General features: G+C 40.0%; 1 protein-coding gene across 2 annotated transcripts in view; it reads right to left on the bottom strand.

Annotated features, from left to right (window-relative positions):
• Window positions 1–27,769, bottom strand: part of erbb4b (erb-b2 receptor tyrosine kinase 4b) — a 381,424-nt gene that overhangs the window by 178,950 nt on the left and 174,705 nt on the right. For both annotated transcript variants that reach the window (XM_088083126.1, XM_042495287.2), the window contains exon 2: window positions 23,365–23,516. In XM_088083126.1, the coding sequence (XP_087939252.1) occupies window positions 23,365–23,516 (152 nt within the window). The remainder of the gene's footprint in view (window positions 1–23,364; window positions 23,517–27,769) is intronic.

Below are 27,769 nucleotides of genomic sequence, written 5' to 3' on the forward strand. Positions count from 1 at the left end.
CGGCCTGGTTACGCCTGTGTCATGGTTAATATTGTGCTGATCTGACAAGGCTGGGAGGCCCGTCTGCATTGGGACTGTTCGGGTGAGGCAGCCATTATTCAATTATGCCGCGCACATCGGCGACGAGGCAAGTCTTAATCCGAGAGTAATCACTTCCCCACGCTCCCCTACTATGAGCTGACGTGTGGGAGGAGGGTGTTGCAGTGGGAGGCCGTCCTAGATCCATGTAGCCTATGGTTAGCTCCTTAATCAGGCCTGGGAACCAAATCCTCTTGGTGTTGTAAAGTTTTCTAGCAGTGGAGGAGAATTTTGCACAAGTTAACAACAATTCTGTATTAAAACTTTACACTGTATTGTTAATATGTGTCATGATTCCAGTTTTAATGTGTGGCGCGCCAATCTTTTCACAACTGTTTTTCCTAATTATGTTTTGACTTCGAAGGTGAGACAGATAAATGTATCCGTGTTACACTAACATGTCAATATAATAATAAAAAACATATGTGTCAAAGCTGCTCAGCAAAACATCAGATGTTTTACTTCACTTTTGTTCATTAGTCACACAAAGTGAGGTTGTAAAAGAGGAAATAACCTCTTTACATATAATTGAAATGCTTAAGATAAATCATCCTATATCCCCCAAACTTTGCCTCTCTCATCTCTTTGATATACTTTGGGGTGAAGTATCACTGAGAACCTGTTTAAAACTGTTGTTTACAGACATGATTTGGTGATCAGGTAACAAGTGGACAGCACTTAGTCTGTCTGTTCACATCTGATATTAGACTGCATTTCTGCAAGCGTTGGGTGTGACCACTTGTGATAGATCTCATTTCACACATAAATCATTTACATTTGCAAAGACTTAAGCACTAATGCATACATAAATAGACCTTGAGCATGGTTGGACAGTTTAGGGCTTTTGCCCTTTTCTATCCATGGTGGAGGCTTGGTGAGGATAAAGGAAAGGAGAAGGCAGAGGACTTAAGCACTAATAAACAACAGCAACAGACTACTGCAGTGAGAGCATGCCCTTTGTGCCGCAGCCAGTAGGTGAGAGTCCGTCCACACTTACAAAGGGAATGGGCTAACTTAGCATCACACAGATAATGTAATCTAACTGTTATTAATGGCTTAAACAACAGAGTCAAGCCATTTCAGTGTTGTTTTGACTTTGTTGGGATCAGTTTACAGTTGCCGTTGTTTTAGTTCATGCTAACCATTAGCTTACTGGGAGGAGAGCAACTCCTAAACAGCCCTTCAGCACTGCGTCTATCAGCAGCAGCAGAAAGTTTGCTTATCCGACAGGGAGTGGGTGGGAATGAAGGTCCCTTTTTTATTGTTCTCTGTCCCCTCTCTAATGTGGACATTTTTGAGGTTCCCTGAATGTAGTGCAGGCAGAAATCTTCATGAGCTCTTTTGTTTAAACTCAGCAGCAGGACTCACTAACTGATCTGTTGATCCGGTCAGTGCTAGTCAGATCGATGGATGAGGGCAGTAGATGCTGTAGAGGTGATTTTGGACTAAGCGCAATTGACAGCTAAGTTTGACTTTCACTGTGTCTGAAGTCTACTCCGTTTGTGACAACAGTATGCTCTGCGCTCAGAGAGTGTAGTGAAATGAAATTAACAGTTCAATAGCGCCGCTGACACATAAAACAATATGTGGCAGCAGATGTTTTAATCTTGGCAGTCCACCAAAACTAGATGCATGTGTGGGAAACCCACATCACCCTGGCCTAAATATTAAGATGAAGTATGCAGTAAGAGGACAGCAGAGCACATTAGCATCTTTTGGATACTGCTACTGTTTTCCTTGCAAGATCATAAGAACTAAATATTATCTTTAACAACAAATCCTGTCCCATTTTAAAGCAAGTAATTTACCTCAGCCTGTGACTGACATAATAATGACACTTTCGTCAGACACCTTAAGTGTCCGCTTGTCTGTTTTGATAATTGTTTATCATACTGTATGTAAAATGTTCTCATCTCATAACTTGTAAATATGGCACAAATTTAATATACATGTGAAATATTGTAGGAATAACATACTAGTGGTTTACACTGGTATGTAGCTCTTCATGATTTTGTTATACCAATAAAACTCAATGACCTTTATTGCTGGGGAGATGATGCTGCCATCCTCATTCTCTCTGGCTTTGAGTGCTGTTCGCAGATTTAAAGATATGAGAGGTGAAGGCACTAGGCCTCATGGGTAAATTTCTCTTCACTGCTGAGGCAGAAATACCTTAATTGCAGAGACACTTAAGTGTGATTGGTTCAGAATGGATTCCCCCTTTGGAGATATCAACAGCAATATAAACCGCCCACCAATTTGTATTTGTGTGTGTGTGTGTGTGTGTGCGCACGCAAGCCCTGTGACAGCAACAGTGAGACTTCCTCCACCTGATCAACTACATAAGGAATGGATTTTCTTCCTCCTGTGTGACAGCTTGATACAAAACGATTAAAAAGGCTTCAGTCTTGGTTAGTAAGTGGCTCAGTTTGGCCTCCCCATGTTTACTGCTCACTGTAAAAATAAATCTCATGTTTCAAGGAACTGAGTGCTATCCATGTGACTCATCAAAACAGGACATGTTCCATTTTTACTTACAAAACAAGTGAAAAGCACACACTGTACACTCCCTTTTCCCTTTATCAACTTTTAGTTCAGCCTTGAGCAAGGAGAGAAGATAAAATAGAGGGCTCTCTCTCCCTAACAGTTGATTATACTTCTGCTTTGATCTGCACTGGCCATCCCTAACCATTCTCTAAGAGTTTGGACCCAGCACAACACAACAAAAACAACACCCACGGCCCTGGGAGTAACCAGACTCCATTGTGCCCTTCACTGCATATTTCAGTGCGGCAATCTAAAGAGCGCCTGCAGCAGCCTTAAATCATCTACAGGCTCCTCTCTATGGACATTCACTTTCTATTTGGACAGGGCATTTTAAAGTAGAGACATAGAAAACAGTCATCCTCAAACTGAGTTCAAGGCATTGTTGAGGAAACCTTAAGGGCATTCCAGCAGGGGCCAAGAGATGATTCCTGAGAATGACAGTGCTCGTTCCAAGTTTCGATCACACATCTGTGTGATACTGCACAATTCAGTTGGTCAAAATGTCTCCTCTTAGAAGTTTACAACATGAAAATAGTGCAATACTGCTCCTTGAATTAAAAAATAGGGAAAAAAGCAATGCTGCTGGGCAGGTGCATGCTTGAACTCTGCTTGTGCATTCTTCTGAGTAGCCCAAGCCCGCTACTTGCCCATGTGTAAGTAGTGAGGTTTAGCGCAGGAAGGTTGCAGTAAGGTTTAGCATAAATGCAGCACACAACTGGATAAATAAGACTTGGATTATACAGACTGAGTTGTGAGAGTTTCCAAATGTATGTTTTAATACAGTTTTGCCTTTCATCAAACATTTTTGTTTTGGGATTCTTTGCTCCCCGCATAGGCATGCAAGAAAAACTTTTTCGTCACTAATTTAAGGTGAAATGGTGTGATATATAAATGGTGATTTTGTAGGTTAAGTAGTCATATTTAAAATCATAAAAAAGGGCAAAACAGGAATGCCAGACGTACCACATAATGACTCAATTATTCCAGCAAATGATGATGTTTTGCCAGGAGTCATTTTTGCCTTTTTGTCTATATTTAAGTGACATGCCAATCACCCTCTAGGAGTGCTATACTGGTCTTAGCACTATCAAATTAGTAGTCTAGCCAGACACTTTGGGGGTGGTGGTGTCACACAGCAGTCCTGTTACTTCAGTCCTCTTCTAGTGTCCCAGCGAGACTGTTAAGTGTTGCTGTGGGGGAGCCTCGGCCACGCTTAATGGTCCTAGCGGCATTATTAGCTAATAAAGGTTGATGGGCCTCGTGACTCAATAAATTTAGACGGACAGGAAAAGAAGAAGCTGTGGCTGTGTTAAGGTGAGGTTTCAGTCAGGGAATTTATGCATCTCCTTTGTTTTGCACTAAAGGCTCAACCTGCATAAGGAATGTGGGAGGATTTGATAGTCTTAAGAGTTTATTTGGTAAAAAATCTGAGAAAGCTTTTTCCAACGTTCTAAACATTTCCCAATTTTCTTAAATCTTTACTCTTAACCTATCTTGCAATATTTTCCTTCAAAATTGTCCCCTTAAAGCAAAAAATTAAAAATAACAAAAGTTTGTCATTAGAGATCAATTGTTGCTAAGAAGGTTGTAACTGCTAAGGTTCTTTTTATGTGGGAGTTTAGGGCTTTTCCTGGTGCATGAAGCAGGGGACTTTTTGCCACCAGAATGTGATGTAACTCAAGATTATTGCAAAGTCACATTTGTTCACATATTAACACTGACTGTAAATACATTCATGCGGTCTATAATTTGTATTTTACACATGCAGATGACCGGTGCAAAAAAAAAAACATTTACTATTGGGGATGCTGGTTTCTTGCAGGAGCTACAAACATAAAACCTGAAGTAATTACAGAATGCATTGGGCTGGATTGCTGCTATTCTACCTCCAAAATGACATGTTGCATACCAAGGCTATATACTGAGTGAAATCATTTTAGTAGATGATGAGCACTTCATGGAGCTGGGAGGTAAGTCACACAAAAACCCAATAACTGATGTTTCACAGGGTGCTTATCTTACAATGCAGAGAAATATAAAGGACGGTTTGATAAACTCAACACGTGTTGGCACAGTGAACCTATGATGATCAGAGTATGCACAGATCTGATTTTCAAGCTTCTGAATTGTTACGTGCAACACCACATCTACCTGGCCACCCACACAAGACCAATTAGTTCCATAACCTCAACGACACAAGACCAGCTGCCAAAACTAGAATAACAGATCCTATAATAAACATGTGCTGCTCAAGTAATTTGGTTGGGCAACATGTTTTAAGTCATAATTGTGGGACATACAAGTAATTCAGGAATGACAGCTTAAATTAACATTTTTTTGCTTATTCACATATCATAGATTCTGTAACACACCTGAATAAAGTAACTAACATTCCAGATGGTGGAGAAACACAAAGGCAGCAGTCAGAAGATCAAATTAAGTTATTGTTATTCTCATTTTATTTAATATATTTATCATCCAACGCTATGATCTGACCCTCATGTTCTTTTTTTACCAAGAACTGAACCCCAAAATACCAGCTTTTTACTGCTCACCCATCAGGTGCGTGCAGGCACCTGACTCTGAAAATCTACTACTGAATCTCTTTCTTCAGCCTCTTTATGGACAAAAAACCCATGGCAAACATTAGTTACCATTGGGTATATTTTAAAAGACAAAAGGCAGAGGATGTAAAGAAGCAAATAATGTACAGGACTAATGTAAATTGTTTCTACCAAAAAAAAAACAGCTTAAAATGCCCTCCTTGTATCTTGTCTTGTCTGAGTTAAGTGATGGCCCAATAAAACAAGAATAAGTGTGGAAGAGAAATAGGTGATGTGGCCTCTTATTCTGACCACAGAGGAAATCTCTGAAATTAAAGATAAAGGTCTTGCTCTCACCATGGGGAACCAAGGAATCAGTTTTCTGACCCACTTGGCTGTCCTCTCTCTGTCTCTCTCTCTCTCTCTCTCTCTCTCTCTCTCTTTCTCTAACACACACACACACACACGCACACACACACAAACACACGCACACAGACCAGCAGAGTGGCTCTGTCCAGCCTGTGGAGTTTTACTTGGCAGCCAGACCCATCAACATTTCCAAGAATTAAACAAACCCAGATAACAATCATGTTTAATTAAGATGTTGAACTGTTATGGTGGAGTTCGCGCAGAACACTTTAAGATGATGTGACTCTCTGAGTTGTGCTTGCAGATCACATTCAGCAATAACAGAAAAGTGACATGTTGCATTTGAGCAAATAAAAATCCTAGAGTATGTAGGGACCTCACGGTCTCGCTCGTGTTTAATTACATCCCCTCAATTGCTAATTTTGATTTTTTGAAACTCTGATCATCAACTCTGGCAATCACATAGCTTTAAAAACCCCTTACAAGACTTTTTTTTCTTTATGAATAGGTTAAAAGGTCTTTTACACAGAAGACAGTTTGGCTTGTTACAGCAGGGAAAGCACAGGTGAAACTAACACCACTAACACCACTTTGCTCTGGATCCTAGAACTGACACACCTTAATGCAACGCAGCACTCGATGTTATCACTTACACTTCCGCTCTTTCTGCTATGACATGTCTGCTGTGTAAAAGGCCACACACTCAGAAAATGACCCTGTACAACCCCTAAAAAAGTTCCATTAAATACATAATTCCATCTCCAGAATTTGAACAACTTTTCTCCATTTACTTCTAATTTGGAAGACAGGAAGAAATGTTTTAAAAGTCAAGTTAGTCGCTCAAATGGCAGAAATAAAAGTAAGTCTGAGCTTTTGTGCAATGTTTTCCTGCCTACAGAGACAGAAGCTGCTGTAACATACTACCTAGCTGTGTGTGTATGCATGTGTGCCTTTGTGAGAGTATGTGGGTGTTGGGGAGTTTATTTTTGAGTAGATGGGACATGGGGGAGCAAGCTGGAAGCTGCTACCCAAGTAGGAAATGATAAATATTTGAATGGTTTTAATGGACGTCTCCTGTATGAGCATCTACAGTGGCTCATGACAAAGTTAACGAGTTCACAACTAGAAGCTGGAGATCCTTTGTGCTTATGCAAAGTGAGGTCTTCACATCACATTTATCTATGCTAGCTCACTGTGTTTTGTTTCTCACACTAAAGAAAGGTCCAAGTTTGTTGAGATTTGGTCTTGTGACAGGCTGCCGCTTGACAGCTAGGGAGCTTTATCAGATATTGTGGTTGAAAGATAGTCTGTCAAACCAGTCCAACCACTAATGTTACTCCGAACTCTGATATAATAGCATCTGGGATCAGTATACGCTGGCTGTCACACAATGGATGTGACAGTCCTGAAAAGGCTTTTTTTTAATGTCACCTGTAACAGACTTTTTTTGCTTGCTTTGGAAGTAATGCTGGGATACTGTTGTAGGTGAGACATTTATAGCTGCAGCCAGATTTGGTTTGAAGCCTCCACAACACACCAGTACAAGGCAAACCCAATGCAACGGTTCTCTAAACCCTGCTACAATGCAACATTGTAGTAAATAGATATGGGGCCAAACGTAGCAATGATCCATTTTATAATTAATTATACCTGATGACAGGATTCACCTTATTAGTAACAAGGTGTAACCCTTAACCCTTACCCTTAACCCTTAACCCTTACCCGAAAATGTCTTTTAACCTTACACTTCATGGTTAGCTAAACACTAACTTATCATCGCTTTCAGGGCTTTCACCCCTGGACCAAAAGGCAAAGGAAGCTGATTGTGTAGGTATAGTGGGGGTGTAAGGTAGCTGGTGGGCATGTCATGTAGCTGCTTCAGCCACAGCTGCAGGAAAAGAGGAAAGCCACTCAGCCTTCCTTCCATTTCTTTCCAGTGGCCACTCATGGTATTGCGCTAAAAAAAAAAAAAAACACCCTGTGGCCCAAAAAGCATTTTCCCGTAGGCCACCACTGTAAAAGAAACATTTGCAAAACTGTCAACACACTAACTTGCACTGCAAACAAGGTAAATTATGACTATTTCTATAATGTTTCATCTATGCAGGTTTGATTTTTGAACAACTTTCCTCAAGCTGAGCAAGCTGTTTTAAAAATCAGTGCGTCATTACAATGTTAAGCCTTCCAGCCAAGCAGGAACTCCCAGGCAGGGACAGAGGGAAAAACACTACTGCGCATTTTCAGTGGGCTGTGTACCGCCAAAGTAAACCACAAAGCCAAGCAACCCCACTGAAATGGATGGACCTCATCTTAGCATCTGGTACCTACTTATTATTTTACATCTATGATGGCTACCTGCTCGCTGAATGGTAGTGAGCTAGACAGCCCAGCAGTCGCTTACCTTAGAGCAGAGACATAGTTCAATCCATTCCTTCAAATTTAGCTCTCATACATTTGAAAGCAATCCTTTAGCTTTTTCAAATGCAAGGTTTAAGACACCTGCTGTGTCTTGCTACTTTTGTGAAGCTATGATTTTACAATTACTCTTAAAGGAAGGGGTTCTGGAAAAGGTCGGGTTCACAGTAAATTTGCATTCAAACTGCATTATATCCATATCAGATCTTTGATTACATCTGGAATATCTGGAAATATCAGCATCCTGATATCAGCAACCTGACAAATTGTCCTCCCACATTTTCTCTCTATTCAACATCCCCTGTATTTCTGTCTCTTTGTCTCTCTCTCTTTTCATTAAAATGTCTCTTTTGCCTCTTTTTGGAACTTGTACATATACTGTAGATGTCAATGAAAGAGCCATAAAAGTCAGAACAATTTTCAGTTCCCTTATAGTTTTACACAGAGCTACACAAAAGCCTATGTAATTACAGTAGTTGTCAATGGTACATTAGTGATAAAGACATGATGGCTCACATGGGTGAAGCTGGCACTGTTAGCTTCCCACAATGCATTCAATTCATGGTTGGTAAAAGCTGCAATTATACTAAATGAGACTCTCTTTCTAATTCTCTATCTCTTGCTCTATTTCTTTATGTTTCTCTTTTAGCATACCCTCTCTCTATTTTTTTCCCATATCCTTTTACGGCCCTTTATCTACACTATGTCACTGTCAGACGATGGGATATTATCAGCATGAAAACAGTATTGTCAATTCAATGAGCAATTTAGTTATTCTCTCATCTATTTGGAGGAAGAATCAGAATCATTCTGAATAGAACAAAAAAAAGAAAGAAAAAAATTCCTTTTCCACCGCCTCCGTCACATTTGTGTCTTGCGCTTCAATAGGAAGCTTTTTGGTTTCTTTTGTGGTTCCTCCCTAGATGAAACTGCAGATAGCAGGAACAATGTAGTCGCCTGTTGCATGGATCTGAGAGACACCAAGCTTGGCTATGGCAGGCCATGTCTCCATTTCAGTCACAGCCCATGTTTGCCCCCTGGCCGGCCCTAACAAGTCAAGCCTGCAGTAACTGATAAAAATGCCCGCCATGCAAGGAAGGTTGAAACAAAAGCCATTATATTGTTGAACAAGCTAAGCACAGATTACTCATTACTGGTGTGAACATACAGAGACGGAGACTTGACTTATCAAAGAGGTCTATGAAACTGTGAAGCATGCAAGAGTGCTCAAGAGGGAACATAACTGACTGACTTAGACAAATTAAACTGAGGATAAAAGGCCGAGGATACAAGTGAGAATTTAAAAAAAAGTCCAGCTCATAAGTGAAACTGCAAAAGTGGTGTCTATTGTACCTTGAGCTGTTGTTTTAGTGTTTAGCCTCAATTAAAAAATAAATCTCCTGATGCACAGAAGTTAATATAAGTTAAATAAATAAAATAAGTATATATAAGCTTTGAAATATATGTCAATATATGCTTAGAGTAAGTTTACTAAGTTTATTAATTAAGAGTACAACAATGTGTTGATTGACTGATATGATAAATGATATTGGAAGAACGATGTGCTAGAGGGCAGGATGAGGTTAAAAAAAGTGAAAAGGGAACAACGGAGGGAAAGAAATACTATAATGCAGTTGGCTTTTATGACTAATAAGCATTGCAACATCGTTGGACAGTGATCTACGATCATAACAACTGACGTGGTGTAGGAGGATGATGTAGTAAGAAAGCTATCTGTGACATTAGGGTGAAATTAAGAGTCTTATAAACCGCAAGGAGCCATGCACTGTGCTCAGACTAACTCACCAACTTTCTTTCTCTTGTTATCTGATGTTCTTTGTCATGAACTGTGCTTAAAAGCCAGAAACCTGATGTGATGAATCAAAGACATGGTGCCTCCAAGGTTGGAGGGGTGTCCGATAATTGCAGGCCCATATTACTAATTTTAAGTAAATGCAAAGGTAATGGCATCTGTGAAACTTTATGACCCGAGGGAACCATTGGTACCAACCATGAAGTCATCCCTTTGTCGGTAAGGGCATCAGCAGTTTAAATTTAGGCTTAATTTTGGTGAAGGTACAGCTGGCTTGGCCGTATTCAAACGGATCCCTCAAACTCCGTAGTCAATACATTTTTGTCTTTTTATGGAAAAGGACAGACAGCCTGTTTGAAGAAATATTAATCACCTAACATGTATGTGGACACACACACACACGCACACACGCACATGCACACACACACGCACACACACATTAAATCACATTAGGAAAGAATTGTTGTGGCACTCAAAATGTCATCTTTGACCAAGAGGATTGACCAAATTTGAGTAGTTTACCTACTTTAACAGCATAATCGAGTTCTGAAATATGGCTTTTGGTTTTGGAGTGCTACCTCAAGATTATCAGTGGCCCATCTCACCACCCCTATAAAAAAACTTTTGGGTGGCGCCACTCCCACAAAGACAGAGTATTGACCTTATTTGTGACAGTCAATGCTTTAGAGGCCACAACAAATCATATGCATGTTACTCAAACGCATAGGTACCCCAAATGAGAGGATAATTTCAAGCACACTTGGACTGCAGAACTTTAGAGGGCCAAAGCTTTGCCCCCGCTCCTCCCCTAACTCATTAAGGGTTTCTTTCATCAGTCCTCCCAGAAAGGCAAAACACACTACTGTCCACACTTCCAGCTCAATGGCTATCTCTGACTGAAGTGGTTGTAGTAAATAGTTTGGGTATTTTTGTTTTTTTTAAGATGAAAGCTTTACAGTCATTAAAAAATATCAGACATCACTGGCTTACATCCAAAAATCATCATGTATTGTCCAGATAAGTGTGTATGGTGCAAGATGTTAAGCGCGACAAGTGTGTCAGACAGAGCGAGACAAAAAGGCCAGGGACAGAAAGTGATACTTTGCTTGTCTTTGCATTCATCCTTCCAAGTTAATTTGGACTGCATGGGTCAGCGCCCCTGACCGCAACACCCTCCGAGGCCAACCGCCACCCATCACCCCACCCGATCTCCTCTGGCTATTTATTCCCAAAACCCACTGGTGAAATTGGCTGAGGGCTAATCAACATTTAGCTCCTCCGAGTGTGTTATTACACAGCAATTGATGGATGGTACAATTACACCCTGTGTCACTTAGCTAAATGGCTATGTAATCCTAATGAGTTTTTATTCAAACACTGACTAGTTAGCACAAGGAGAGCTGGGGTTGGGGTTGGGGGGGGCACAATATAATAGAAAGGTAAAAAGAAATAAGGAATGAAAGAGGGGGGTAAATAAGATAAGATTATCAGGTAACATGAAGAATGTGTGTTGCTCTTGTCCACAAAAGAAAATCAGAATGGGAAATCCAGCCTCGGTGGTTAAAATGCTGAGCACTCTTCAGTCTGGATTTTAATGCAAATGTAGGACAGAAATGAGGGAGACACCCATCACAAACCAGCAATAATTAATTGTGTTTTAATGACCAGGACTGTAAGCTTTCCTTAACCAAGTGCCAAGTGTTTAAGCTGCCCAACCCAACCTTAACATATTTTCACCACAAACCCAACCATAAACATACTATGGTCACTGAGAGCAGATATTTCAAAAATCCAGAATTAAAAAAAGGTTGGAACATTGACATTCGTGTCTGCATTCTTGTCTGGAGATAACATAACCTAATTCTGATTTTACTAAATTCTAAAGCCTTTCTGTCTTTCTCTCTTCACCGTATCAATTCAATAAAAGCTGGCAACTGCTCAAGAAACAGACCACCCACATTGACAGAGAAAAAAATCACTAGAAATCAATGTAATATCTAAACAAAAGTCACTCACTCAATTTGGGAATTCTCACACTAAATTCAATTCAATTCAATTTGATTTATAAAGCCCATAATCACAAATCACAACTTGCCTCAGAAGGCTTTACATCATACAACATCCTTCTGTCCTTGGAAGCTCACAGCGGATAAGGAGAAACTCCCCCTCCCCCAATCTTTGCAGTATTTGTTACCTTGCTCCAAATTCTCATTCCCATGTAGTTGCTGGCCATACTTTATAATATTAGATTTCTGGGTTACATTTTGTCACAATTAGTGTATAAATTCTTGGGTTATGGCTATAAACATGTTTTTTGAGGTCACAGTGACCTTGACCTTTGACCTTCAACCACCAAATTCATTTCACTCTTGAGTTCAAAGTCTGTGCCAAATCTGAAGAAATTCCTTCGAGTCCATTTTGCAATATCATGATCACGAGAATGAAACAGACACAAGGTCACAGGGACCTTTGACCAACAAATTCTAATCAGTTCATCTTTGACTCACAGTGGACGTTTGTGCTACATTTTAAGAAATTCCCTTCAGGCATTCTAGACATGTTGCACTCGTGAATGAGACGAACGGACCTAAGGATGGGCAGTTAACCCAAAAAACGTAACGCCTCCGGCCATGGCTATCCCCGGCACAGAGGTATAAAAGGAGAGATTACCAGATGACATATTACTTTTGTATTTTGTCAGACAAGACAAGACAGAGTTAGCAGTACGGACAAAGACAGGGACAGCAAAAGACAAAACCATGATGATCATATAGTTATCTCAATGCAACATGGTTGAACTGACACACACACACTCACATTCTGTGGGTTTAGCAGCGGGTAGTGAGTTTCATTCCTAAAATATGGATGGAGAATGTGGATGAGTGAGCTAATCTCAAACCCCAGCACCAAGGTCTAAGAAACCAATGGCTTGTTTCCCTAGTGCAGCCAGGAGAGGACTATGGTTTACAAAGTTTGAGCAAAAAAAAAGATAGAAATAAAATAAAACAACATGGCAAGCCAAACCCACAAGGTCCCTTCTTTCCATGCAAAGACTGACTCGCACAGGTTGAATACACAAAGAGTGTGTGCTATGTGTCGGGGCCTAAAATAAATAAAGTCAGAGAGGATTAGACATGCTGGTGGCTGTTTTCCATAAGTGCTGTTATCAATCGGGTGTTGTTAATGAGGAGTCTGGTGCAAGCAGAACTATTGTGCTCTGGCCATCTAAGCCTTAACACCAGCCATTCTCGGAATGGAGTCCCTCATCTAAGTCTCAGTGGGCGGAAATTGATTTCGATCCCCCTGAGAAGTTGGTCTATATCATTCACTTTTTTGCCAAGCTGCAGAGGGAGGCAGATATGAAGTTTGAAAGGCATCCGAGGGGCAGGGTGGGCTATTGTCATGCCCCGGTTCTGCTTCTCCTCTCCACTGCCTCTCTATTCAGTCTGGCACTGCTCCGTTATGATAAGTACTATCACCTCTGGTTTATGTATGTGTGTATGTGTGTGCGTGCGTGTGCCCAGTGTAGTGAGAAAGTCTCATGCATCTACTGCACCGTCTACTCCAAGACAGGGGAAATTTTTTAAAACTTGCCCCCATGCAGCTGCATCCAACGAACAACAAAGAACTGAATGTTAGATAAATTTACTGAAATCTGCCAAATATACTTTTCAGTAGGATAATTCTGGTGTTACTTAGAGACAACAGTTTCATATGCTCTCCAGAGAATTCAGCAAAGAACAATTTACTTCTCAAAGATGAGAAACCATGTAAAACAGACAATTTCTCCAATAAAAATCATATAGATATAATACACATAGACAGAAAAAGTGGCTGGATAATAAAGCCCTTTGAAGGAGCAGGAAAATACATACAAAAAGTATCACCAGATTAACAAAGGGACTCCAAGACACAAAATGCCTGTCTCTTCAGATCTGAGTTACAATCCAGCAATCCAAAAACTATATCGTAGACGATATGTAATTTCAACAATGTCAGTTACAGTAAACTCAAACAGTTAGTTTAACTTTGAATGCTCAGGGTTTGCTGTCAACAGTGTGAGGTATGCACGATCTTAAATGTATTTGCACTGTGGTGCCCTGATGTGGTGAGGTGTGTGTATTTTACATTTTTTCACCTGGCATTGATGTCATGTTTCTCTTTTTTTTAAAGATTATTTTTGGGCTTTTCTTGCCTTTAGTACAGAACAGTCAGAGAGTGACAGGGAAGGGGGAGAGAGAATGGGGATGACACGCAGCAAAGGGCCACAGGCTGGAATCGAACCCAGGCCGCTGCAAAGGACTCAGCCTACATGAGGCGGACGCTCCACTCAATGGGCTAGAGGCTGTCCTGGAAGTCATGTTTCTGACTCAATTTTGGCACATTGGTGTCAGTTTATCCAAGTTCAACTTCTGTTTTCCTCTGAGAGTAGTCATCTTTCAGCAATGTTTAATGACATTAATGCACATCTATTGGAGTATTATCAGTACGGATTTGTGCATGCTCCTTGGAAAATATTTTGCACATTTTCTGCGCATACTTTGCACAACTCTTTCATTTTTAGTTGGATATCTTACATATTTTTCATTGTATTTCTCATTTCTCAATTTTTACCTATTTTTTTTCTGTTCTATATTCATGTCTATTTTTGTAATACTTACTTTTAATGATTATTCAATTTCCTCTTGATATGTTTGTGTTATGCACCAAAACTCAATATCTACAAAGCAAATACCTTGTATGTGAAAATCTATCAGCAATAAAAAGGATTCTGATTCTAATAGTGGAGGCACTTCCAGGTCCAGTGTCTAGGATTTAGGGCAACATATTGTTAAAAAATGGATCATGATATACGGTAATATATGTATGTTTTCTTCAGTGTATCAGTAAAATTAGAGCTGTTGTGTTTTCGTTACCTTAGAGTTAGCCGTTTTATCTATATAGAGGAGGGTCCTTGTACAAAATCTGCCATGCTGTATGGCCATGTTTCTACAGTAGCCCAGAACAGACAAAACAAACACTGGCACTACATAAGGACATTTGCAATTTTACATAGGCCACCATAGTTATCAGTCCCTCCACGATGAGAAACGTCAGAAAAACAGATTTTTTTTTGTTTTGGAAAGGAATAAACCTCAGATAATCTGGCTCCTGCTAACAACATCCTAAACAATTAACAACAAAGGAATTCTAACCAGTATAAATTTTAGCCAGCTGCAATCTGCAATCCTCACCACTAGATGCCAGTAAATCCCCCTAAATCTTACACACCACTTCTTTAAAGCTTTTTGACTATATATATTTAGATGACTGTGCCACTGCATGATTTTGCAAACACTAGATTGCTCGCTGTGACATTTCTCATTGGGTTACAGTAGAGAGAAATACATTTAATTTTCGAAAGGGTAAAAAATAATGAGAAAATTATAATCAGAATTATATAATAAAAAGATCTTGCTGATTGACACATCTCACAGTCTTGTGTGTAATAAAATGGGTAATACGTTTCAACGCATTGACAACAGGGCATCAACAGACTTCTGCCTTCCATGGTCAGGTACAGATTTCCTATATTACAGTAAGCTGCTAGGTTTTTACAGTACAGTTGCCAGGTTAGGTATGTGTCTATTTTGCTGATTTTCTCTTATTGCCCTCCCCGGGGCTACAGGTCAATACAAATGGTAAGCATGTATTTGCTTATTTGCGGGATAGCAGACATTTTTGTTATTCTCATTCCACTGCCCTATCAGTCCAGATCATTTCCAAAAGACAGCGGAAGAAAATGATATGGGCTGACCACCAGTGGGAAGAAAATGTATCTGTCAGTCAAACAAGGAGACAGGTTTTAACCCTGCCTACAATTACACACATACACACACACCCACACACACAAACATGTACTTACAGAAACGGATGCAACCAATTGCATCAGTCAATTTGAGGAAGGGTAGGTTTAAAATTAATGTCACTACAGCAAAGAGAAAGTTTTGATGTCACATTTTCCATCAGTTACAATAACACAATACAAACATACAGTATACCTATACCCATACACACATAAAAACTTGTATAGAAATATACACAAACATGACATCATCAACCTCTGACTATCATCCGTTGCTTATTTCCCCTGCAAAAGGATGGAGAATCATTAATTTTCAGACGCTGCTGTCCTGGTATCTCACAAACTCTTTTTCTTTTTCACACACGCACTGACAAGCAATCCATTTGGTGACTGTTGCAGGTGGGAGAAGAAATACTGATATTAGGCAAACACTGAAAACATACACTGAGCTTCATTGGTGGCAGTAGACATCACCTAGCAGGGATCACAACCCGACTTAAAGGCCTTAAGGGGGATTTGACTCTAGTACAGACTTTCCTCTGGCTTCCTCTGCACATGACAAAAGGGAAGATGGAAGAGATATAAAAAGTAAACTGCAGGAAATCGCTTCAGATATTGGTGAGGAAAAGATTTGTCACAACTCCTAAATTTTCTTTGTGTTGGCTAAAGCGAGCTCTTCCTCTCTGGCTCTCAAACTAGTTCCTGGTCAAACTCTTTCACCCCATTTTCCCTCTGTAACCTTTCTACTCAGGAATTCTTTCCTTCAACGGTCTCCCTTCCCACCCCACACTGTCCTTCTTCGTGTCAAATTAAAGTGATGGAAATGAACTTGAGGGGACGCTAATTGCAATTGTCAATCCAATCTAGGCTGGGGCTGAAAGACAGGGGCTCCCTAGCACTTCATCAGTCTTCATTAATATTGAAGGAGTTTGCTGAGGAGCAGGGGGCCAACGTAATCTGCACTCATCTAACAGTGCACCAACAATTAGGAAGCTGGGGAGGGCACCAATGGTGCCTGAGGGACAAATATGCCAGTCAAGAAGAAGTATGAAGAAAGATGTCAGAAGACAGGGATGGAGTGCAGGAATAGACGCTGCTTTCAAATGCTGTGGGAACGCAATGTCATATGTAATGTCTGCCCTACTGTAAACTGCATATGAGTGACCTATCATGAGGTGATGGAATAGATGGCAAAAGCATGAATTTATTTATTTTTAACTTAAACCTTGCATTCATGCAAAGCAATCTAACTATATATGTGTATATATTTATTTTTTATTTTTTAATAATCATGCAAAATAGTTTAGAAAGATCCTACAATACTAAATCAATTTACACTTCCCACAGATTTAGAATCTAAGTGTGGTGGTAGCTGATGACAGGATGGTGGTAGTGGTGGTGAAGACGAAGGGGGTCGTCTTGAGTGATTGTCCCTTTTTTTTTTATCATTCTGTCGCCCCTCTTAATTTGAACATTTTTGAGGGTCTGTGGATGCAACACAGACTTAACTTTTCATGACTTCTGTAATTTCGTTTTTCTGAATAATTGATCTGTCAATCGGGAGCTGATCAGATGGATGGATAAAAGGCTGCACAGGCAAGTGAAAACAAATGTTTGGACGCAGTGCAAGGTCCTACTACATGTGTGCCCTGCATACGCTCTACTCTCCGAGAGTGTATAACCAAATGGTTTATATATATATATATATATATATATATATATATATATATATATATATATATATATATATATATATATATATATATATATATATATATATATATATATGGTCCAGCTCCACAAATATAAAATCAAATCAATATGTGACGGCAGATGTTTTGATCATGAATGGCCGCTACAAAATGTGGCCTCCCTCCCCTCCAATTACAGCACAACATCAAAAAAGTACACTTGATTTACTGTTGACCCTAAACACTGTCAACAAAAATGAAACATAACATTATGAAAAGCTTTATCGGTCCCTTTTTTATCATTTAGGTATGTCTTTGTATTTTACTGGTGTTGCTATTACGGTCTTTACATTCAGCCTTTGTCATGATCATAACTTGTAGTGCTCTTCTGTAATCCCTGCACGCGTACATTTTTACTCTGATATATCTCTGACAAGCCCCTGAAGGCTGCATAATGTTAATTTGTTAGGTCAACTCAGTCACAATCTATGAATTCAGCAATCAGTCTGTCATTGTGAGTGCAGCTTACAGTTTGAACGTGAGGAGTACATCAAAATAAATTTGGTGAGGGAGGTGATGATTGGGTCATGAATTATGGCCTTGCCACATAAACACACACTAGGCATGGGCGGTATCACTGTATTCTAGTATATCAGGGTATTTAAAAATCCTGATGGTGTTAATTAAAAATACTGTCAAAAATACAGACCCTTATCTCTCTATTAGCATCATACTGGAGAGGCTGCATTGAGGACGTTTTGCTTGCAACATCCTCATCCGCACACTGACACTGTTGTATACTGTCTATCCCAGTGGAATTCAAAAAAGGTGTGAAGGTATGATAAAACAGATACCAACCAAACCTAACACACACATGCAACGCCAATATACGTGGCTACTGGTTATTTCAGAAGGGTTTTCAGATGGTTGTTATCCACAGAGCCAGATGCTTAGTCCACCTCCTCTGACAAGTATATGTTGCAACAACCTATCGTGATAAAGCTTTTAAGCTCCGTTGCTGTGCATTTCTTGCAGTTCTCAGGCTAAGCAAAGAGAAAAAGAGAATTTAAAAAAATACAGATTTAAGAAATAAAAAATACAGTACCTGGAGGGACGAGACTTTCTTTTCATCAAATACCCTCCTTTACATAACCTTCAGCTTGAAAACACTGATGAACTTGCCATAAACCTTGTTACATAATACTGTATGTCTGTGTTGGTGCTCGCTCACTCTACTAGGGACTGTTTTGTGTTTTCACAGAACAAAACATGTGATCATGACCTCAAAGGTTATTGACCCTAAATGCAGCATTTTAAAATACTTATTTTGCCTTTGTTATTTGAGGTTTTTGAATTGTTTACCCCCGAATCCTTATCAACTGATTGTCCCCTCCAAAGCAAAGCAGGGTCAAGACAAGTGGGGCTGAAAGAACATTGAAGAGGCACACTTCTGCTGCCTTTTTCTATGTAAGCTATTCTGTCTCATGCCATAGTGCGTAACGAATAAGACAGATTGAGTAAATTTAGTGTTTTGTTGATAACCTTTTAAAAAATAAAAAAATAAAAAACTTGCTAACTTGGGTAACCAGACATCTTAAATCTCAAGTAACCCTTTAGCCTGTGTTATTCCTGCTCACTGGTGCACTCACAGTGTTTTCCATCTGGTATGCATCACAGTGACAGCTGAGAAATTTTCAAACAAGTGTCGGCTCAAGTGAACACTTCACACAAGTGTCACTGAAGGCCACATTAACAGACCATCACAGTCATTGGCTAGAAGCTCCCTTTACATTCCCTCTTCCTTTGCATAGGTGGTAGGGCATGAGCCATCCATATACAAGCAAGATGAATGTAGTCATGCAGCAAGTGTTGTGTTGGACTGCATTATATTTAAAGACATCTTTATTTCTTTTTTCTAGACCATCACCTTGTAAGGAAGCCTTTTTTTTAGAAAACAGGGATAATTGGTATAAAGATGAACAAGACGAATGGAAATTAAAGGATGCTGTAATGGAGGGATTCATCTTTAACACAAGATCTGAATATACAATTTTTGTGTCCAGATCCTTGAGCTTCATTTACATTTTTATTCTGCTTTGGTCAGACACTAATAACACAAGGCCTGTTGGAAATCTAAATGTTTCCATTTGTAAATGATAATTCCATAATTTATTAGCAGCTACAGGAGGGAGTCAACGGATCGGCGCTGGGCTGCTAAACAATCTGATCATTGCATTAATATTAGGAGGAAAATGACATGTTTACTAATGGTTGCAATGGCAAGACAAACAATCCAATCTGACTGTGCGACTGTGGGTTCCTACTGGGACTGGGAAGCAGGGAGGAGAGGGAAAAATTAATATTTCATAATCACAGATCAGTTTATGAGCACACGCATGAAAGCGACATGAGGGAAAAGAAGAGACGCAAAAGTGTGTGTTTGCTCTCCTCTGTGTGCCACTCGCAAAACAGAAAACATCACATGTTGAGCCGGCCATGACTTGTCATTTCAATTCCTTATGTGAATGCACTCAGAATGCAAATGTATGTTCTAAGAGAAAGATTCAAAAGGAATGAGAATATGGATTTAGGAGTGATTTAAACGTTGAAGATGTAAACACAGCGTGTGGTTAAAGCTCACTGTTGTGCTTTTGGTTTGAATGTGCATAATGGGAGATTGGGGAGAAAGCCTCAGTGCTGAAATGCAGTTATTAATCACAGTGCGAGCGTTGATTCATCTGTCGTGGAGGCAGTTTGGAAGATGGACTCTATTTACTGCTAAAGCTGTTTGAGGGGCTTTTGGGAGGCAGCCATCAATCTCTTGGCTATCTTGAAAAGAAAGAGCCAATGCACAGGCATCAGTTTCAATCACCTCCCAGAGACAGGTGGTATGGTAAGCTGCTGCACAACAGTTTTTCTCTTCACTCCTTCCCTTCTTCTCTACCTCAAGGTGAAGTTCTTACCCCTCCAGGGAACCATGTTATTAATGTGTTTTATCATAATAATAATAATATTCCCTAAAAATACACACTGAACCATGCCCTCTTGCTCCCTTGCTGTTTGGCACCCTGTGTTCCTAATTAGCATCTTCAATTAACCCATGTTAATTGCCAAGCATGGAAAGGTGGAGGTACCTGGCAACTTGGCGCCACAGGGAGTTGTTTTGTAAATGACTGGTGGTGTAATATAGAGGTAGGCAGGTATAGAGGGGATTGTAGTCAAAAGCACCTTTAACCTCAACCTGCAAAGGCTTGCCATTATGTTATATTAGCTTGTGCAGCTGAGACAATGTGAAAAGGTGGGAGTGTAATTGTTGTCTTACAGTACAAATTGGTTCTGTTTAGTTAAACAGCAATCGCACTTGGTTTTTGAACTGCACCACCCAATAGTTTTTCATCCAAGTCAGTGGGGCCTATTACCTCTGCAGGGGTCTAATGGTAGCACTTTACCATCCATTGCTGCCTCTTTCTTAATATCATCTTGGTTTTGTTGTGCATCGCAGGGGGTGTTGTCAGTATTGCTCTACACGATTGCGAACACTTAATGACTGTCTTTGATTTGCTGCTTTGATCAATCTTGATTTTTTTGTGGTCCATGCAAACTAAATACTCAAGGGAAAACAAGCTACCCCATTACTTTCACCTGACGTAAACAAACCATTTCGCCACATTAACTTCAAATCATCGCTGTATGGAGTAAAATATTTAAAAAACCCACAGCCTGTCTTGATGGGGGCCTGCCTTCTCTGCAAAGCCTCTGCAGACCAGTTCATACGCACAGCAATACCAGCCCATGAATGCAGTCAGCACTTTAGCGTAACACCAGGGGAGCTCCCCAGCCCCCAGATAGACTGGAATCAATTGGAGTTGGATGGCGTTAGCAGTGCAAAATGCTGCCAGAGTGGTCTAGGGTGATGTTCTTGAGAAGTGGAAGGCCAACAAAGGTCAACAGCAGCAGCTGACTTTACCAAAAAAACATATTTTTTTTCTTTCTCAGTAACCGTAACTTCTCTTGCCTCCTTCTGACCTCTCATTACGATGCTATTACTGCTCTGGCCCCTGAAGGGCTGGGGCCTGTCATCTTCCACCACTGTGTTTTTGTATGTATGCATGCGTCCATCAAAGAGCAAAATGGAAGTAAGCATCCATAGAAGCAAGCCCACTTCAGCAGAGGCAGATCTTCCTATAGGCAACATAGGCAGCCACCCGGAGGCAGAGACTCTAAAATTGCAACCTGCCCCCACTTTTTTAATTCTATGGGGAGGGTGGGGTGCAAAACATATCTAACATAAGGGAAATTGTGGAGTACAGTGTATATGGAGAGTATTAGACTAAGAGAAATAGATAAGGCAGTGACGTTGCTCGGTGACGTAATGAAATCGGAAAGGACACAGTAAACTCACTATCGATGCAGGGGATGCACTCCATTATTTTCTCCAGTAATGCTACAACGTGAACAACAAATTCATGTTGAACAAACATTGGTGTTGCGTGACTTTACTCGTTTTTCTCGTGTCACAGAAACCACTGAGAGTAAAACTTGGATTTTGGATGTTATACTCATATTTAGGGATGAGCAATATTTCATTTTTTTTGCTGATATACAATATGCTAATATGTAACAACTCATTTGGCAGATAACTGGTACAGATAGATGGGTCCATTCTTCCCACTTAATTTTAGTGATCATCAAGTCTCTTCTGTAGTGGAATTATCATCATGTTATGCATACTCTTATGCTGCTAATGGCCCACCAGCAGATGGAGACATAAAATACAATGCTGTTCAATGTAAGTGATATTCAATCAATGTACAAAATAAGAAAAATACATCAACTTAGGCTTGATGCTTTATACAAGTTCACTTTATATATATGTGTGTGTGTGTGTATATATATATATATATATATATATATATATATATATATATATATATATATATGTATATATATATACAGACACGATGATGTTATATTTTCAGGTTTATAAAAAGTACCCAAATTCTTGAATATGTAGGATATTACTACAGATATTCCTGTAATATATAGCTAAATCTTGAGCACGATTTTTGCTTCACACAATTAAATGGACATCATCGACTCTGATATTGATGTTTAAAATGCATTCTGTACTCTGCACTGCATCTCAGCACCCAAACATCATGTACCTCCTCAGCATCAGAGAGCAGCACTCATCTCACCTCCATTCATTCATTAACCTCAACCCACAGCTGACTACACTTAAATAAAGAGTCAGGTGTGACATAAACAATGTCACACGTGACTCTCACTGTGTGAATCAGTTGGCTCACATGCTCAGTTTAGGAATACGAGGATTTGAAAAAAAAACTGCACCTAACATTTTCCAAAACTTGGTCTAAAAGGTTTGAGATCAGTGCAACAGCACTTCTCCTTCCCTGTCCATGAATCACTTAATCAAAAAAGGAGATTAACCAGATCAAGTTATTTGGATTTTGATTATTCTACGCCTCAGATCATAATGTTGCGAGCGTACAATCAGTCAGACACTCTGAGAGGAGAGGAAGTCTGATAACCCTCGATTAGAGCAACATTCCTCGCTGCTTATCATTGGCTATGTAGACACTAATCTGAGTGCTGATTGGTAGAAAAGGATCTGCACAGGGCATTCTCTGGGTGACAAGGTCAAATGATAAAAATGATGAAAAAAAGTTCACATTCTGAACTTTTTTACTCAGATTTGGACAGTTACGTGCATACAAATGAAGCAACATTTGGGTGTTTGGTTGGTTATTCATATACACTGGAAAGAAGAGACATCATAGAAATTACTGTAATTACCATAATATAGGATAATATGTATGCGCCCTAATAAATAACCTGTCCAGCACTTTTTAAACTTCAGTCAGAGAGATACTGATTAAGTTATATGTTGTTTGACTGACAACATGTAACTAAACTTTTACACTGAATCAAGCACACTGAATCACCTCTGGTTATTTGCAGGTTGAGAGTTGGGGGCATAAATACATATATAGTATAGACAAATACAATTCATAGCCAGTACAGTGTATCACTTTGCCTTACTCTGAGGAAGGTCAGGTTGCGACTGCGATCAATGCTTGTGATCTCCAGATTGCCCATTACGACTTCACAGTTCTCGTAGTATTTCCTCAGGGTGCTGTACTGCTGCTCCAGGTCTGACAGGGTGCTCAGCTTGTTCTCTGTACCAGCACATACTAGAAAACAAGAGACAGGGACAGAGGGATAAGAAAGTGTTAATACAGCTATATTACATCTAGCAGGATTAGAAAGCAATCACGCACACAGGGTCCCACTTTGTTTTCCAACAGTTTGACAGAGGAAACAGCTTGAACATTGATCATAAACACCACAGCCCTGCTCACCTTGATATGATTTTGAATGTAGTCTTTAAAGACTGCCAACAGAAATAAATGCTTGTGCACAGGGGATTTCATATACGCAACACTGGTTTGTGCAGTGTGCCAGACTTTTGGTACAAAAACCATTCAGTGACAATGTAGTGTAAACATGAGCCCATGGACAGTGAGCTGCAGCACCTGCTCAGATGCCCTGGTCATGTAAGACTAAGGAGTCACTGGACCTCACAGCACCCCAACCACACCTCACATCACCCCTCGGGGCACATGAAAGCTCTTTAGTGGCTAGCTGGGATGCTCGTTTGACAAGTAATTAAACAGACCAACTTCCACAGATCACACACCTTGCTGTCCCCCTCCCCATGACGACACCAGCCATCTGCCCAATCAGCTGTTGCTGCGCACTCTAGCATGAAAACACAGACATGTGTATGCATAGTCACAGACTGAGAAAAAAGGCATTTAAAACCCAAAGTATGTGAGGACTCAGACAGCTTTGTGTAAAAACCAATCAACAACAACCATGTGCAATTTTGGCTTACTTTGTTGAAGCCTTCAAGTATTACGTGTCCTGGCTATTTAAATTTGCAAAACACTGCTGAATTGCAACCAATTTAAAGGGTATACTCTGCAGGGTTGTCGGTTTCTGGTCATAAACAGTATCTCTAGCAAAAGTGAAAGTGAATGCCAACTCTCACTTACTATTTGGACCATATTCACAGAACACATTTTGACTTGTCGTAATACGGACAACGCAGGCGAAGCTGATAACGTTAACAATGGCTCTGTTCCATTAAATGTGCCAGTAAGCTATTCCAGAGAGCCAGCATGCACAGTACCGGCACCTCCCCTAAATGGAATTCAGCTATCATTAATGTTATTTAATACACCTGTGCTTTTCTTATGATAACATGTAAAAATGTCTGGTGTGAACAAGGTCTATTGGCATTTTGTTTGTTCATTTTTTTTTTAATGTATCTTTTTGGTCAGCGCTGTGTCCTCCATTTTCAAGCTTCTTCTTGTAAGTATGCTGCTTATGGTCTGGTACCTGGTCGCTTCCATTTTATAAGGTCTCAACCTCACCATGTACAATTTTTGTAAACTGTTTGAATTGTTAAATATTAATTACATTTTAAAAAATGCCATGAATGTAAATCAAACTAAAAACCTTTCCCCAAATTTTTTTTTTAATAACTAGTATTTGAATTTATGCTTTTTGTCTACATTTTCACTGCACTCGGTTTGACATATCATAGTACGAAAACAGGTGTATTTCTAAAATTCATGACAGCTGCATTTATTTTAGGGGAGGTATGCATGCTGGCCGGAAGCTATATCTAGTTTTTTGTGTACAAAAAAAATGCTCTAGAATACAGAGCAGTTACAAAATATCATATAAGTTTTCACTGCCTAGCCTTAAAATGTGATATTTTACAAATGTTATAGCTTTAAAAGGTAATTTCTTGTTTGCAAGGCACTCCAGCGCTGTCTGGAGCTTCTGGGGTTAACCTCCTACAGGATAGCACTTTCTTTGACATTTTTTTGAAGATGAAACTCGCCCACAAAACTTAACTTACGGTATTTGTTATCGATTTAATATTTGTATTTAGTTATTCGCCCACTTCAGAATTTAAAAAACGCTTCTGAGAAAAAGGGCGTGCTTCCAGTTAACATAATTATGTAGAAAATGGTAGCTTGACATTTCTATTCACCTCTGAATCCAGCTCTGTAAAGCTGCGCTGCTGTTAGCTGCCTCCCTCAGCTCTTTGTCGCTCCGCTTTCTCTGTCGTGCATGGCACCTATTAGCCAGGTAGCTAACATTAGCAAGCTAACACAGGTTCATGTGACCGACGCACACATGATGCAAACGTGACTAGCGGCACGTTGTTCCCCAGCGTGGGTGGAATAGATCCATGGGGTGGAGACCATGGTGAAGACACATGCTACCAGAGTACCGGAGCCCTCGATGGTGTTGACGCTAGAATGGATAATCCGGAAGGAGGTGGGCGGGAACTCCGCCGCACGTAATAAAATGCGCACAGCGAGTCAACCAATCACAGCAGCGTGTAGTTTCTGTCATTTTTTTAACATGGAGGACTTCAGCATATCAGAGTGCACTGATTCATATAGTAACCTCAAATCAAATGTTTAAATATTCAGCTTCAATATCCACACCTCTTTTTAAATCAGCTCAAATGTAGTTTTAACATCAATATGTCACAAAACATACATTTGTTTAACCACTTAAATAATTTGTTCAGTTGAAGCTGAAAGAGAAATCATATCAAGACCTGAATGTGCTGCATATGAGAGGAGTTACGCTGCCTCACAACACTGTAGCTAATGTGACGTGACTGTATTTTAAATAATCTTTAGTCTGTCTGGGATAATGTAGTCCAGATTTGACCTGTCTAAGTAGCCCACACTGGTTTTTGAGAGAGAGCTGTTTCAATGTGGTCAAGGTGAAAAAAATGCTGTAAATGTCTCCCTTTTTAGCGTTTTAACACATAGATTAAAGGTTTGACAAATCTGAAATTGTGTTTTAAATCATTTTAAGCCTATCTCGGATAATGAAGTCCAGTACAGTGGTTTTCTAGGGAGACCTCAACGTGGTCTAAATGTAAAAATTGCAGTGAAGTCTTCCTTTTTTTGCATTCTCACAAATAAATTAAAGGTTTCACAAATTTGAAAGTGGGTTTTAGACAATGTTTAGGCTTTACTTAAAAGCTAACATGCTTTCACCACAGTAGGAGTTGAAAAAAACAGAGAATCGGTCAGTAAGTATTGCAAATTACATTACATTACCTCTTAACTCTCCCCTTAACTCCTGAATGCAATCGGAAGCTGGAAATCAAAAGCTAACTACAGCGTTGTGTGAAAATATGAAAACACAGGCAGAGGGCAGGCTGTTTGACAAACACGGCCACACACACTTTTACTGTGTCATAAGAGATGATTTACTTTGGTCTATACATTGTTTTGTTTTTAGTAAAATCCTGCATAGTCCCACCTTGATATGGACACAGACACTCGTTCTTCTAAAGCATTATAATTTCGCTTCATTTGCATTGCCAGGGCGGTGTGGTTTCTCCCACCTGCACCCTCTTGATGACAGAGGAGCCATCAGTGTGACGGAGGGGTGACAGGTCCTTCCCTGAGTCTTGTCACACTGTCACCCATGAGCTGTTACCTCTCTCTCCCTGAACACCTCCACCCGAAAGATCTTTACCGACGCTTTGCATTTTAATCCAAGATCCCTTACACATCCTACTATATACACCATACTGTGCTGCTTTCCTCTGCATACCATACACCCCCCTTGAATCAACCTGCACTCCGCCCTCTTGGGCAGCAATAAACCAAGCTAAACTCATTTACCCGTTTTCTCCACACAGGCGCTCTGTGGTAAAATCTTTCAATTCTATTTCCTATTTACTCCCCGTCACTACACCACCGATACAGATGGGGAAAGGAGGATTCACCTCAAGGCAATACAGGCTGTAAAGACAAATGGGATTGTGTTAAAACACTTCCACATCTAAGCTGATATTAGAGAAGTGGAACTATTCCTGATGTGACCTAGACTATAAGCATACGAGCTGGTGGTGATTAGCTAGGTTGCACATAGCATAACGTGCTGCTCAGGAATGATATATGGCAGACCGGGGTGTTTTCAATAACAGTTAGCGTGGGCTTGAGGGGAGCGGGGTGGAGGGTAGAGGGGGGTCATAAAGTGAGGATAGGTGTAATAAACTGTTATTGCACCCTTGGGGCAGGGCGCTGAGATCAGAGGAAAGGGGGCATTGTGGCATGTGATGTCTGGTGAAATTTACTTTTTTTTTATATCCATTTGCTTCCTCAAGCATGCCATCAGTAAGCCTCCTGACTTTTGAAGCCTGTCTAGAACTATGTGAAGTCTATATGTTGTGTGATTTCTAATGAAACACTATAAAATTCTAAAGCTCTGCTTTTGTCTGAGGTGGCACTGACTGCCAAGTGAACCACAAAAAAACCATCTGTGCTGCGTGGAGTGTATATATGAGAAGAAGTGTGAACTGTTTCAGGTTTAACTGCAAAGCCCAGCGATCATA

Source organism: Plectropomus leopardus, chromosome 10 (assembly GCF_026936395.1).
Source record: "Plectropomus leopardus strain MGB_pleo_1.0 chromosome 10, ASM2693639v1, whole genome shotgun sequence".
Classification (NCBI taxonomy): domain Eukaryota; kingdom Metazoa; phylum Chordata; class Actinopteri; order Perciformes; family Serranidae; genus Plectropomus; species Plectropomus leopardus.